The following is a 16139-nucleotide window of genomic DNA, read 5'->3' on the forward strand; positions in this document are numbered from 1 at the left end:
GGAAATTTTCTGCTACTTTTTCCATTAAAGAGTAAGCAATTCAATTTTTTGCAAGCTCCTTTTTCACCTTCTAATAATATGAAAATATTCCTCTTTTATAAGATATTCAAGTATAAAAAAGATTTTTTGCATGTATTTTTTAATGTTTTTTATTATGGTAAAAGTCACATAGTATAAAACGTACTAATTTAACCATATTTAACTGTACAGTTTAGTGGCACTAAGTACATTCACATTGTTGTGCAACTCTCACCATCATCCATCTCCCGAATTTTTCACCTTCCTAAACTGAAACTCTGTCCCCATTAAACACTAACTCCCCATTCCCCCTCCCCACCCCCAGGCCCCTGGCATCTATCAATGCATTAAAATTTTAGACAGCTCATCATCACGTCTTACAGTTGCAAAAAGGTATTGATACCAATTAGAATCTGTTGAATTGGGCTTATCTTACCAGTCCAGTTTCCCCCTGGAGATGGTTGGAGGAAGGAAGGGGTGAATATCAGTGCACTGAGAACTTTTCTTCATTGCCTCCTTTGGGAAACTCATGCATCCCCCATATAACACGAAGGAAGGGAGGGATGGAGAGACCTCTCTTCTTAAAGCTGCTCTCTCCCTTTTCCCTCAAAACCAAGCTTCTTCCAAATACAGTGGGGTTTTTTGACATTTTATTATGAAATGTTTCAAACATAAAGGAATGTTGAAACAATTGTATAGTCAATACACATGTACCCATCACTTACTTTCTACAATTAACATTCGATTATATTTGCTTTCTCACATCTCTGTCCCTGTATACAACCATCCGTCCATCTTTTTCTTTCTTTCTCTTTTCATTTTTTTGAAGAGGGGTGGGTAAGTGCAAAGTAAGTTCTCTGTACCTCTGTGATAAGAATGCTAATGTCTAAACTTCTTATTTGTCCCTACTACTATGCTAAAACCTTTACAATTTAGCCCCGGGCATGCCCTGCTTCTCTCCTCATTCTCAGCCTGCCCTCGCCCCAGTGAGGGCAAACCCCATTCACACCGGACTTCTGACCCATCATCTGAACATAACATGGATTCCTGTGGCCTCCACATGCTTGAATATTCTCTTCCTTCTATGGAGAATTCTCCTTTCTCTTTAACTCCTATTTATCCTTCAGGATCCTTCAACTATCACCATTTGGGTGAATATTTTTCTCCAGACTATTCACATCTACTTCCAGTGGTAAATATTTAACAATGCTTCACTGCAGGGGGGAAAAGACCCTGGTTTGTAGCACTTGCAGGTTTTGTTGGTATAAATTCTCTTCCCTACCACTGGTTTCAAGTTACCAGTACGAAGTTACTGAACACGGAGCTAAGAAGAGATGTGCTCAGTCTACTCTCTAGCTGACAGCCACCGGCCCCACACGCCACTGCTGCTTCCTCTTTAATACGTGTCACGGTGCGCTATGGGCGTTCACGTGATCTCCTAAAGCAGAGACCATGCTTTCCTCCTATTTCTGTTGCTAGCAGTTAGCACACGGCAGGCTATAGAACAGGATAGGATTCACAAGAACACTTTATGAATAAATGATTTGGGTAATAAATTGTATTCTATATAGCACTTTCCACACACTGCTAATTCAGTTAAAACTGAGGAATTATAGTAGTCACTCAATGGATGGATGGGGACCGTGGGCCATACAGAGCCAGGGTCTCTAATGCGTGGCAGGTAGCCCACATGTAAGAACCTCTCTTCACCCTGGCACTTGGTTCCTCATCGCTGCGATGCTGCCGCAGTTTTCCAGTTCCCTTCAGAGGCTGGCAGCATTCACTCAGCAGGCCACTTGGCATACGTACCTTTCATACTTCATGAGAAGTCAGTAAGGTACTAAGTTAAGGTCAGGAAGTACACATGGTCAAAGCAAATCTTTAAAGATTCCCTTGGTCTGTACATTAGCCTTTGAGGAAAATGGAGTGTGCTAGCGTGCCTAGATTCTGGAATTAGTAGCATAATACCCCAGGCTTTTTAAAAGAAGATGAGCTCTTAAAAGGTGAAGCAAAAGAGAGGCCTAAAAAAGAAGTGATGATTATTTGAATGGAAATACAAAATGAAATTGTACTTAAAATTACTAATGTTTTTAAACTTAGGAAACATTGCCTTTCAGTTTGGGACTTTTGGGTTAAAATAAATGACTAGATTCTTCTCCGAAAAATAGTTAACAGTAGTTAACTATTAAAAATAGTTTAATGTAAAAGGTATTTTTTTGCACCTTTATTATTCAATATACTGAATTTTAAGTTGAGCTACTGTGGTATATTTCCACAACTTAAATAGAGCAAGTACCAAGAATGTTAAACATGACATTGTATTTGCATGTCACAGCTAGTAGAAGTCTGAAAACGTGCATTTTTTTTCCCTTGATCTTTCTATTGAATTATGGGCTGTGAGGATTTGCAATGGAACATAAGTATTTGAATAAGAGTTTTAATGATCTCTGGAAAATACCAAAAGCCAGGAATAGCAATACTAAATATACAAGGACCTTTATATCTGTACTTAATTCTTTCCTGCTACTGTTTATCTCCTTTCAGTTTGATTACATATTAACTCAGATATTGTATTTGGTTATTTTACTTTTTTGTGGGTTGTAAATGTGTGATATTCATTTTGATTTTGATTATTTGACAAATATTGAAGGTAATCCCCCAGAATGGAACTTTGAGATATTAGTTTTTAGTGTCTCTTCTTACTGTCTATGATTAAGTTAATTGACTTTTTGAGTAAATATATTCTAATTTTATAAAAGAAGTACTAAAACCTCTTACCTGGGTTATTGAGAAATCTAAAAGGAGACAGCATTCCTTCACTAAGAAAAGTGCTATAATATGCTGTGAACCACCATGTGTTGGGAGCACAACTATGAATACATAAAGTAAGACACCTGCTCTATACTCTCCAGTAAGTCATTAGGTCTGAAAAATAAGGAATGCTAAATGGGCTCAGGCTGTCAGAATGTTCATTTTACATTTAAAATTCCATATTTTATATGTATAGCTGATTCACTTTGTTATACAGCAGAAGCTAACACACCATTGCAAAGCAATTATACTCCAATAAAGATGTTTAAAAAATAAATAAATAAATAAAATTCTGTATTTTTTTTGAGCATCTTTCTGAGTACCAGCTCATACTGAGCTGAAAAGGATGGCTCTACATAATCTATTCCCCTTCCTTTCCTACTTAGTTTCTTGCTTTTCATTGCTCTGGTTATGGTTTTTACAAGTCCTTTCATGAAAATTTTCTGAGAGATTATCCTTCTTAGGTATTTTTCACTTACTTGATTGTACATTTTCCCCCTTCTCATTTCTCTTAAATATATCCAATTTCGTTTCTAGACATTTAACTACTCCTTCTTGCTGCTTTTCTTGTTGTGCTTCTAAATATAGCCACCGTTTTTGGGGTTCTCCCACTCTTTCCATTCTTTGTGTCTGTTGGATTGATTTTTATGATCTGGTCGTACTGTTTTTGGAGACAGTTAGAATCTTTCCCCCTTAGCACATCATGACCTCTGAGTGGACTGGGTCAGTCAGACTGGGGAATATTAAACATAGAGTGGTAATAGCATACCAAATAAGTAAACTGAAACATGATTTAACAGAATAACTGAAAAAAAAAATAGATAAGAAAACCAGTATAAGGAGATTGCTATGCCACTTTTTTTTCCCTTAACAAATGTCCTTCAAGGAGTCTCCTGATCATAGGTCATCTAAAATTCAAGCACAGAAACTTCAGACTTTCAGATGGTCTCTAGGACAGGTTTTATTATATGAAGAATCATAATTGCAAATCGTAGATAATAATAAATATTGTTAGAAACTCAGCATAAAGTATGAGGTAGGGCCTGCACACACGCCATTTTCTCCTCCAGTGTTTTGGCCAACAGAGTCTAATTCAAGGAAACAATTATGAATAAGAATCCATGTTTCCACTTGGTTATCAGAAAGACTGGATTGGAGAATGGCTTTCTCCCATATGGATTTAGACTTACTCCACTCATTTGCAGGCAGAATAGCTGGCAATACGAAGTTCTGGTTTGACAGATCATTATTTTTTAGCACCAAATGATTTTTCATTATCTGGATGGACCACAGTAGATTCACCTACTGAAGAAAATCTTGGTTGCTTCCATTTTGACAATTACAAACGAAGCTGGTATAGACATCTGTGGACAGGTGTTCGTGTGGACATAAGTTTTCCACTCTCTTGGGTAAATACCAAGGAGCAAGAGACGGAACAAGCCCCATGTGCTTTTCAAGCTCCTGCTGGCATCGCTTGTGCTCATGTCGCATTGGCCAAAGCAAGACACATGGCCGAGCCCAGATGGGGAGTGGGGAGTTGTTGGGGGAAAATAGATGCAATCCAATTAGATGTGTTGGGGGATACCTGCTATGGTGTCATTGCCACTAGAGAAAAAGAAATGGACAAAAAAAGGAGCTGTTTGAGGGCTTTCAGATCAGAGAGAAGGTGAGAGGAAACCAGCTCCCTGGTACACGCTTTCTGGGGAATATCCATCCTGGTGACGCACTTCCTCTTCCTGCCAATGCACGTTCTCTTTGTATAAACAGAAGAGAAGGGAGCTCAATCAGAAGAGAAGGGTAGGAACCCACCCCATCTGCTCAGTAAGTTTTCAGTTAGCCCTTTACCTCTCCCCTTGGAAATCTCAGAAGATGCTCTTTGGCATTTTGGGGACCTCTAATGTATCACAGGCAAGTATTCCTGCCTGGAAGCATAGACTTTTAAATTTGATTTCCAGATAAATCCTTAGAGGGGGAAAAAAAACAAACCTGGTTTGGCTTTTAACTGTAGTCTGTTATACATGTAAATTAGTAAACTAGTTAGAGTTAAATAAAAAGTCACCTGACTTCTCAACTCTGTTTTTAAAATATAGGTGCAACGGCTGCAGCCCGCAAGGAAGTGATACGGAACAAGATACGAGCGATCGGCAAGATGGCCAGAGTGTTCTCCGTGCTCAGGTGGGATCATGGTCCTCTGTTGCATTTGATTGTCACTCAGTAACATTTTAATACTTTAATCTGGTAATTTAAGTATTTTACTCGAAACTCTTTGCTTTTTCTTAATTATTTTTTAAAATGGAATTGTCAGCTCCTCACTGTTTTCGTCAGATGGAAATCTACTGAATTATTTCTGTAGAGAAAGCCTCTAAAGGGACTTTCACATTCCATCCCTCTATTTGCTGCAGGACTTTAAAACATTTATTTCACAATAGGTTGAACATGGTATGAAATGGAAAAGCTATTATAATCCTTTCTATTTTTCATTCTCTCTCTGTGGTAAAGATGAATTTATCAGGTGCATTCCACTAGATTTCTAGGAAATGAACAGCCATAAAGCTTGTTCATGTGAATCTATATTATTCTAATAAATCATTGAGAGAAAAAAGTTATTTAGTGTCTCAGTTCCCATATAGTAGTTATTTTTTAAATAGATCACGTATCTTGTTATTAAGCATGGGCTTAGAAAACACGTTTTCTTGAAGAGAATTAACTACACTTTTCTTCACTTAAATTCAGTTATCTATTCTTGGATAATACAAAGTATCTATATATCTCTTCAAAAGATTACTTTAAAATACAGTATGATTAGGGCTTCCCTGGTGGCGCAGTGTTGAGAATCTGCCTGCTAATGCAGGGGACACGGGTTCGAGCCCTGGTCTGGAAAGATCCCACATGCCGCGAAGCAACTCGGCCCATGAGCCACAACTACTGAGCCTGCGCGTCTGGAGCCTGTGCTCCGCAGCAAGAGAGGCCGCGATAGTGAGAGGCCCATGCACTGCAATGAAGAGTGGCCCCCGCTTGCCACAACTAGAGAAAGCCCTCGCACAGAAACGAAGACCCAACACAGCCAAAAATAAATTAATTAATTTAAAAAAATACAGTATGATTATATGTGACGAGTATCCAGTCAATTCACAATCACATTATTAACAAGGATAAATAGGAATATCTTGGGAGAAAGTCCATCTCCACACTGTATAATTTCATATCCTAATTTTTGCCAGATTCTTTTTTTCAACTCTTTCGTGGAGTAGCTGTACCGGCTCTTCTGATTTCTCCTTCTTGCTATTTCTATCCCACTCCTGGTAGAGTCACTAAAGAGTAATTAAGTGATTTGATACCAACAACAGGGAGCCGTGAGAAGGACGAAAAGCAGGATCATCCTTTCCCAAAGACACCAGATCAAAGTCAGTAATAGCTCTGCGGTAGCAGCCAAATCTTGAAAAGTCATGTTAAAGCTGAAAGTAGAGCATAGTTGCTCCCTGCGGCCTAATGAATGAGGCTGCCTTTGCTCTGATGCTTTTCATTCCTACTGAACTTGCAGGACTCATTCATTCATTCAAAATAAATATAACGAAACTTAAAGTAGCCATTATGTACCATGAAGCAGTACAGGGGGATAGCAGGTGAGAGGCGAGGCACTCATTCATTTTAGTACGCGGACAACAAAGGACTCTCTGAGTCTAGCATTTGAGCAAGTGTGGGGATGACCTTCACAAAGGTAGGGAGTAAGAGTGTTTAAGACAAAGGGAGGGGCTTCCCTGGTGGCGCAGTGGTTAAGAATCTGCCTGCCAATGCAGGGGACACGGGTTTGAGCCCTGGTCCAGGAAAATCCCACATGCCGCGGAGCGGCTGAGCCCGTGCGCCACAACTACTGAGCCCGCGCACCTAGAGCCTGTGCTCTGCAATGAAGAGCAGCCCCCGCTTGCCGCAACTAGAAAAAGGCTGTGTGCAGCAACGAAGACCCAACGCAGCCAAAAATAAATAAATTTATTTTTAAAAAAAAAGACAAACGGAGGAGCAAGTACAAAGATCCTTGGATGGACACAAATTCAGCAGTTTTGAAGGCCAGCAGGGAGGCTGTGTGGCTAGAAAAATTGCCTTTGGGGGCAAAGGACTATGTGAAGATCATAAACTCAGCTGGTCCCTCTGCATAAACACTTGCTTATTTATCATGCCTCAGATTTCCAGTAAATGCGCTTACTTCTTTTTCTATCTGAAGTCTCTGTGAGGATAAGTAAAAACAGCTCCATCACTTCCAGTTGAAAGTACATTTAGGAAAAAAAAGGAGAAGCCTTTCTTAACATAAAAGAAAATTCTTTGTATCTGTGTTAGTCTTCAAACCATGTGAAAGTGACAGGAACAATGCTACAGAATCACAGATAGGTCTTAAAATTGGAAAGTCCCTCTAGTCCTCTGCATCTTGGTACGTAAGATGCAGTTATTCCCAGCGGAGAGTGGGTTCCATTTGAACCCAGTGATGATCAGTTACTTGATTAAGGTCGCACATATTGATAGAAAATAAAAACAAGGTATATTGTATTGCTCTCCTACAATAAAAGCATTTGTACAATACAGGGTGGTCATCCCTAGGGAAAAGTAGGATTGAGCATTAAATATGTACCGTATAGCGCATTAGGCAAAGTGGATACTCTGAACTAAAATGTCAGACATGTAGACAAGAAACTAATGTAAGGCCATGAGATGTGCTCTAAATACATGAAGAGGTGCTCTGCTGTGGAAGAGGATGGGGAGGAGCCCTACTATTTCCTGAAAGGAATGTTCATGAAGAGGTTGCCATTGGTGGAGTGCTGTGAAGTTCAGGCTAGGTTCCATTAGCTGGAGAATTGTGGTGAAGGCATTTCTGGCAGCTGAGAAGTCCTCCTAGATCCTAAGGACCTAGGAGCAGTGTTTTACGGGGCGCTTGTTGAGGACCAGGTGCTGTATGCTTCATGGTGTACACATTTGAGAGGAGTCCACACGGCAAGCTTGCAAGGTTGACTTGACCTCAGTGAGGAAACAGAAACTGAAAGAGGATACGCAGTATGTCCAGACTCACTCAGTGAGTGATCAGTACTAAGGAGAATGGGAGCATGTGCTAACCCATGTGGAGATGTATATGTAATGACAGTCTGAAGATTGGATAGCAAGAGGACTGATGGGTGTCAGCACATTTAAGAAGCTATTGAAATAATCCAAGCAAAAGATGTTGAACTAGCTGTGGGTGGAGAGATGCAAGGGAAGAGGCAAATACAAGAAATTTGTGGAATGAGACATTTTAACATGTAATGGATGGATACGGATGGTGGTACACATTTGTCAGGTATAGCTGTCTGGCACAGTCCTTACATTTTGGTAATTTGCCATATTATAAGGGAACCAGAAACCTATCTTTCAGGAGCCCTTGCACTTAAGGTGCCACATGTTGCCTAGGATCCACCAATCAAACGAATACACGCAGAACTTCTGCTTCAAAGCGAACATCTTGGGGAAGCAGTGAGCAGGGAAGGCAGTTCCTCTGTCAGGTGGGAATCTGAGGGACCAAGAGTTGAAGAGCATCTTTCTCAGCATATTGGGGACTAATTACACGCCATTAGCCGGAGCTTAGGCGTTGGCTGTAAATAACAGTAAAGGATTCAGAAATCTAAAATGTGGATTAACACTGCCATTCTCCATCCTATTTTTCTTTGACTCCTTCATTTAGTAAATGTTTTATGAATCTCGACTATGTGCTAGGTGCTGTTCTGGTCTAGGTACTGTGGATGCAGCAGGAGCAAAGCAGACAGAAACCCCTTTCACATGAAGCTTTTCTAGCTAGGGTGGGGTGTAGTGGGCAGAGGAGCTCAAAAAAAAAAAAAAAAGCACCAAGGAAACAAACTGTATAGCTCTTCAGGGGTGATAAGTGCCTTAGATAAAAATAAAAGAGGGAAGGGGAGATAGGGCATAAGAAAGTGCATATATATATATATATTTTTTTTAACATCTTTACTGGAGTATAATTGCTTTACAATGGTGTGTTAATTTCTGCTTTATAACAAAGTGAATCACCTATACATATACATATATCCCCATATCCCCTCCCTCTTGCATCTCCCTCCCATCCTCCCTATCCCATCCCTCTAGGTGGTCACAAAGCACTGAGCTGATCTCCCTGTGCTATGTGACTGCTTCCCACTAGCTATCTATTTTACATTTGGTAGTGTATATATGTCCGTGCCACTCTCTCACTTTGTCCCAGTGTCCATTGACAGATGAATGGATAAAGAAGATGTGGCACATATATACAATGGAATATTACTCAGCCATAAAAAGAAACGAAATTGCATTATTTGTAGTGAGGTACATATATTTTAAATAGCATTCTCAAGGAAGTCCTCACTTCAAAGGCAGTTTTCCAGCAGAGAGTTGGAGGCTGGGAGGGAGGGAGCCAGGCAGATACCTGGGGGAAGAGTGTCACAGAAAGGTGCAGAGCCCCAAGGTGGGGTGTGCTGGGTGCATGGTGAGGACCACGAAGGGAAGTGGGTGGTGGTAGGAAATGTAGTCCAAGAGATGGATAAGGATGGTAGACTGTGGGTTGGGAGCTAGTTTTTTAGGGCTCTGGTCAAACCTTTTAAAGATTTTGCCTTTCACCTTTAATGAGAGGAGAAACCATTGGGAGAGTTTTGCATAGAGGAGTGACAGGATCTGTATAGGTATTAAAAGGCTCAGCCAGCTGCTATACTGAGAATAGATGTGGGAGGAGAGGGCAGGAGTGTGACAAGGATGGAGCAGAGAGACCAGTGAAGGGACTGCTGGAACCATCCAGGTAAGAGATGCTGGTGGTCCGAAAAGGAGTCAGTCACAGAAGGCCACCTGATTCCAGTCATGAGAAGTGTCCAGAAGAAGCAAATCTACAGAAAGCAGATGAGTGGTAATACAGCCTGAAAGAAATGGGAGCGCACGAGACTGCTTTGTGGAGGGATGAGAATGTGCTGAAATGTATTGTGCCGATGTTTCACGACTGTCTGAAGAGACTAAAAGCCAGTGATTGAATCACACACTTTAAATGGGCAAATTGTATGGTACGTTAATTATATCTCAATAAAGCTGTTTTCAAAAGAGATGAGGTAGTAGTATTGTGAGAAGTGGTAAGGTACTGGAAATAATACGAGGGTAGAGCCCTCAAGATTTGCTAATTGAGTAGATGTGGAGTAAGAGAGGATAAAAGGAGTTAAAGGTTGATTCTTTCAGCTTAACTAAAAGATGAAGTCGAAGAAAGATAGTGAAGCAGCGGGTTTGGGGATAGTTTAGGAATTCTGTGTGGGCCATGTTAGCCATCTTCATAAAAATGTGGAGTAAGTAGTTGTACATATTATAAACATTAGATATATATGTGTATTGTAAGTATTTTTTTCTGGTTATGTGGGATTACACTGTCTACTATATGGAAATATATGAGGTTATCCCTATTTTATGGTTATTTAATCATTTGATTAATGCTGTGCTGTGGTTAATAAATGTAATTCAAATAATGATGTACATAAAACTGATTGTAAAACAGTTGTCATAATGAGTAATAAAACAACGCTGTATTAGCAGATCCATGGGGAAAGAGACTGAAAAAGAAAAGTTGGAAATTTGACCGGTTGTTTCATCAGCGACTTGCCATTAGTTTGTGTATTCGTCGTGGGATGTCAGAATTCCTTAACAGTCCCCTGAATGTAACTCCTCCTTCCCTAATCCATAGATCAGATCTTTTGAATCTGTTATACTCTCTGGTTTTCTCTCACAAGTCAAATCAGCCCCACGCATTTTTGCAGAGCCTAGGCTGGAAAACTTACAACAGCCCTCTCCATGGCTCTTTTTTTTTTTTTTTAACATATTTATGGTGTCGTGGAGGATGCCCACAAACACTTTGTATTGTGAGCCTGCTTACAAAAGTAGAATTGTTTTCCAGTTCAGTCAGAAGAGACTGAACTTCCACAATTGCATAATTCCCAACTTTATCTTAGCCGTCATGTCATGGGCATACCACTACTTCTATATGAATGTGTGAAACTATAGTATGTTTTAAGTAAAAAAAAAGAAAAAACTCAAGAGAGCCAAGGTAGAAGTAAATGTGAGTTCTTACATACATCTTTTCCTTTAAGTCTTTTCTTTGTCTTGAAAGAAAATAAAAGTTAATGTGTCATCCCCATTGTGCCTTTGCAGAGAAGAGAGTGAGAGTGTGCTGACGCTGAAAGGCCTGACGCCCACGGGCATGCTCCCCAGTGGAGTGCTCTCTGGAGGGAAGCAAACCCTGCAAAGCGGTAAGCAGGCCCATTGGTATGACACACCTGAGCAGGCACCTCAGTCAGCTGTGTCGTTAGAGCCCTGATTTATTCACGCATTTAAGGTCTGTCTTGGTCTTCCGATCTTCTCAGCTGGAAGAAGGGCTGAGACTCCCCTCCCTTCCCGTGCCCCCATCAGTTTGACCAGTCGCGCCCCACAGAGTAGCTCCCTCATTTGCTGGAATGTGTTCTTGACCCCCGCTACCCCCACGTCCTCATTTGCACATTAACCACGATTCCAGGCCTCGCTGTAAGACAACTCATTCAGCTTATCTACACGCACAGGAGGTTTGACCACTTGGAGCCAAGCAGTGGATAGAAACAACTTTTTAATTACATTTTTATTAAATGTACAGGTTATCTATTGGATTGATGAAATAAACACATAGACACATAACTATCCATGCTTAAGTCTAGGATTTAGTGGAGAATGGAGGAAGAGAATAAAAAGGATGATTTTGTTATCCACTTGAATAGAAATGAAGTCATAGGTGCCTTTTCTCTGACTTATCCACTCAAAACATAAGAGAGTGAGTACCATCATATGTTATTTTTAAGAAAGGATGAAAACATTTCCTTGAAGGTAGATTTTGTATTAAAATCTGTAGTTTTCTGGATGAGTGCCGTCCAATAGAACTTTTTGTAATGATGGAAATTTCTCTATCTATACAGAAGCCACTGGCAATGTATAGCCATTGAGCACTTGAAATATAGCTCTTACAACTGAGAAACTGAGTTTTTTATTTTATCTAATTTTCATTAATTTGATTTGAATAGCCACATGTGGCTAGTGGCTACCATATTAGTCAGCCCCGTCAGTGCACTCTTTACTTTTGTTATCTATTTTAACTAATATTATCATTAGAGTCCAATTTTAGCATACTTTATGGAAATTTTGCTTTTAGATTAGACTCTAACAGAAAAAAATGAAAACAACAATACACTCAACATTTTCAAAGCAGATCTCAGCCTCCTGCTTATTTCCCTGTCCCTTTCCCTGAATCTTTGTTTGTGTTTTCTTTTCTATCCCTGTCCCTCAGTCTAGAAGATTCTGGTATTCTTATGGTAATGTTATTTAGATACACCTCTTTTACATAGAAAGTGATGCCCAGCCTCATGGATATTGTACTGCTAAATGATCACCTCCTAGCAGCATCACTAAAATTTTCTTTATTTTCATATGAATTTATTCCAACATCAATGTCTTCGAGTTGCCACAAAAAGAAAAAAAAATTTCTAAATGAAGGTAGGAAGATACCACAGTATTGAAGTAAGTTCCTCATTTAATTTGTAGCTAAAATTTATCTTAGTAACTTCAGGAAAAAACCCACAATTTTCCCACCAAAGTAAACATGCTCTCTAAGAACATTAGCATAAATGGATCCTTTGTATGCACAAAATGCACAACTACCTAATTGACTAAAATCTGCATAGTTTCTGTTAAGCACAGTTTTAAGGTACAGCAGGTGTATTATCAGAAACTATGGGCCACAGTTGCTTTAGAAGAATACACTTAATAATGGACAGTACATATTTCTAATATGTTGGTCCTGGTGCGGTTCCAGATATTTTGCTTTACTTTTAAACTTAAGTTCTTAGAATTTTTTGTTTTGTTTCCAGATTTTCACCTGTATTTTAACCTGGGTTATTCAGTTTCCTGTTCTGTCGTTTTATTTTAAATCCATCTGTTTGTCATTTAGTGTTGAACTCACACACACACAAACACATACACACAGCCGACATCTTATTAGTCCTGAGAATTTGAAAAGTCAGTGTATATTTTAAATCATGTACGTTAATACAGTTTCAGAATTCATTGTCTGATGCCCTTTAATCTGTCTAAAAGGGGAAACTACTTAAGTTTTGCTATTTGGCTTTTCTCCATGGTGGTAACCATTCTCCATTTTTATCATAAGGAATTTAAAATGCACTGTAAGTAAATTATAGTGTACATCTGGCAGTTGCTCTAGTTTTAAAACGTTAAATTATAAGAAATATGCAAATTAAAGTCAAGGGGTAGGATTTTAATATTAAACATTTTAGAATTACAGAGAAGTTTTGCATTTTAGCACTTCATTAGGGAAATATCTCCTAACCTTGATAACATAGAAAGATTCATACACCTTTAAAGCGAGAATATAGACCCTAAGCTTATTATAAAAATTGCTGATAAAGCAATGGGCTTTTAAAAATTTTGCCTCTGAAATATGCTGAGGTTTCCGTATTTAGACGGTCCTTTCTTTAAAATGCTGATAGAATTATTGCTGCTACTGGCATATTATCACGTGATTATAACATTTCAAGAATTTTGTTTCCAAAAATGCTATTCCAATGAGGAAAACTGATTTTAAACTGGGTTACCTGGCAAAAGAAGTCCAGGCTATCCCATCCCCAACCTCTTTCTCTTCCCTTTCTCCCTCCCTCTCGAAACACGCTCGATGTTTGTGTTTAAAGGGTCACATGTGTTACCAACTCAGACGCAACTCTAAATTTGCATCCCCCCTGCTTTTCTATTCCACTAGGAAATCGTGCCATTTAATATTAAATAGTGTGAATTATTCCACTGACATTATGACAACACTTCAAGCTCTGCCATTTTGGGGGCATTTTAAAACTATAAATTACCAATCGTAGCAGTGGGTTTATCATACTTCATGTGAGTCAGATTCACATTTTCGATTGACCTAGTCCCTTGTAGATTCAGTCTAAGTCCAAGAAACCTTTCCTGAGTGTTTTCTTAAAGGATTAATCATTTTCTCCTGTATTTAGTGAACAAAATCCAAATCATGTCACTCAGATACGTGTAGCCAGCTCATGAAAAAAAAAACAAGAAAAAACCCCCATCATTTTCGTGGTGTTTTTTCGTTTCTTTGAAGTATTTCTATTTTGTCTGTGCCAGAAACCAGCACTTACAGGAACATTAATCCTCTTAGCGCCCTTGATCGTCACTGATGTGTTCTTAGAGTTAAAAATCCTCTGCTCATTTTTCTCATTCATTTTGCACCCCCTTTCTTCTCTTCAGCTACTGTTGAGGCTATTGAGGCTGATGAAGGTAAATTGGCCAGTCCCCTTTCTGTTGTACCTGCAACAGACAAGGGCTCTGCTGGGTGTATTCATTTCTTTCTTTCTTTCTTCTTTTTCTTTTCTTTTTCTTTCTTTTCTTTTCTTTTCTTTTTTTTTTTTTCGTTTTTTTTGCTGTAGCTTGTACAGAGTGTGTGGGTGTTGGGCTAACAGTTGTGGCTCAGTATTAACCAACATGTTCTTGCTTTAAAGGGGAAAATGTCCTTTTCCGGTTTGTTTGTTTGTTATTTTTTCCCTTAAAGCTATGTTTGACTTTGTATACAATGATCCTAGTATAATCACGGAAAACAAAAGGATTAGAGATCTTGAATGATGTGGGGTGGGGTTTATGGCAGCCGTTTTGACAAACAATGGATAGAACAATATTCTTTGAGCTGAACCATGTCCCTCCCTCAAATCACTTTCAGTCGGCACTGAAAAGGAGAGAATAAAAATAGGTTTATTAAGTCTAGTCTTCAGAAATTTCTAGAAAAAAAATTCATTGGAATAGTGCTTTGTTGTAGTTCAACATTAATTTTTGTCTCCAAAAAATATTCCAACAAGAGACAGCTGTGTACGAGGTAAACAGTTCTGCTAGTCTTAGAAATTTTAACGTACTGGTATTTGTAGGACAGTTAGCATCAGCAAAATATTCTAAAGAGTTCAAAAATATCTAGTGGCTGTAGAAGTGGCCGGTAACGAGCATAGGGAATATTGAGTCATCACTCAACTGGTTAATAGCCACCGAGTGCCTTCTTGGCACCAGGCACTGTGCCGGGTGCTTCAGGAGAAACGAGACATATTCACCACCGACTGTGTCCCAGCACTGCTCGAGGACAATAGAGTGGACCCTCTCGCAATTCCTTTTGAATCAAGTGCTTTTGAAACGTAGAGTTAGGAGAGGACTACCTATCCAAATAGTTTTTAATCTGATACATACCACGCCCTCTGGAAATTTTAAAAAGAATAATAATTTGAAGTTCCCCTTTAAAACAAAATTTTTCAGTTGTATTTTGTTCTTGCAAGATAATGTTTTATTGTTCCCAAAATTGTGTTTTCTGGTGCTTTGATATGATGTAAAATGTGCCACTTTAGTTTCTTTAATTTGTACGTGATTTGGATACGGTAGGGGAAATGATAGCACTGTAAGAGAAAATACAACTGCTTCCTAAATAGCAGTGAATAAACTGCTATTTATGTGGGAATTCTCTATTCCTCTTGGCAAATTCTAATCTGCAGTGTGCATTCTTGTTGATAGTTTGGCTGTTTTCTGTGGTTTCTGTGACTCTTGTGTTGTGTTAAGTATACTACCAATGTAAATTGCTAATACCCATCGTCTGACCAGCAACTACAGCAGAGCACACATTCTTCCAGACCAGGGTAGACAGAAATGATTAGAAATGGAGCCCCATTCCGGACATAGCCATTGCTCTCGCTAGATTTTGAATTTCTATGCTCTCACCCTATTGGCTTTATTTTAAAACCTTAAACAACCTAAAAGAGAGATTCCACTTTTACCGTTTCAATTCGTAAAATCGCTTCATCAATTATGATGACCAACTTTTTATATGTATTAACTATGATGGAATGATATTCACAGCAGTTTAGCAAAACAATAGAGTACTACTTTTGTCCCTCAAAATCATTGAGTTCATTTTCAGGGTGGGTGCTCATCAGACAGCTCTATTATTTTGCGATTTATGACTGAATGAGAGAAGAATTAAGACGCTTTGCTTTGGGCCTTGGTCTTTTCCCATTTCCCCATCTTCTTCCTCTCATAGTTGACTAATCACCATGACGCTAACCTTTAAAATGCAGAGGGGGAACAAACTGTTTCTCATCGTTTAATGAGTTTGGAAGCAAGTGTGTCTATCTTTTAAGAATCTCGTCCATACTAATGAAAGGCACTGTACATTTGTGTGGGAGTGGCTAGCAAAGTTTCAG

General features: G+C 39.1%; 1 protein-coding gene across 3 annotated transcripts in view; it reads left to right on the top strand.

Moving 5' to 3' along the window:
• Positions 1 to 16139, top strand: part of PPP3CA (protein phosphatase 3 catalytic subunit alpha) — a 298560-nt gene that overhangs the window by 278589 nt on the left and 3832 nt on the right. For 2 of the 3 annotated variants that reach the window (XM_079921013.1, XM_079921015.1), the window contains exons 11-13: positions 4920 to 5004; positions 11017 to 11114; positions 14158 to 14187. In XM_079921013.1, the coding sequence (XP_079777139.1) occupies positions 4920 to 5004; positions 11017 to 11114; positions 14158 to 14187 (213 nt within the window). The remainder of the gene's footprint in view (positions 1 to 4919; positions 5005 to 11016; positions 11115 to 14157; positions 14188 to 16139) is intronic. The other variant, XM_079921014.1, reaches the window with a different exon arrangement.

Source organism: Stenella coeruleoalba (genome assembly GCF_951394435.1).
Source record: "Stenella coeruleoalba genome assembly, chromosome: 4".
Taxonomy (NCBI): Eukaryota; Metazoa; Chordata; class Mammalia; order Artiodactyla; family Delphinidae; genus Stenella; species Stenella coeruleoalba.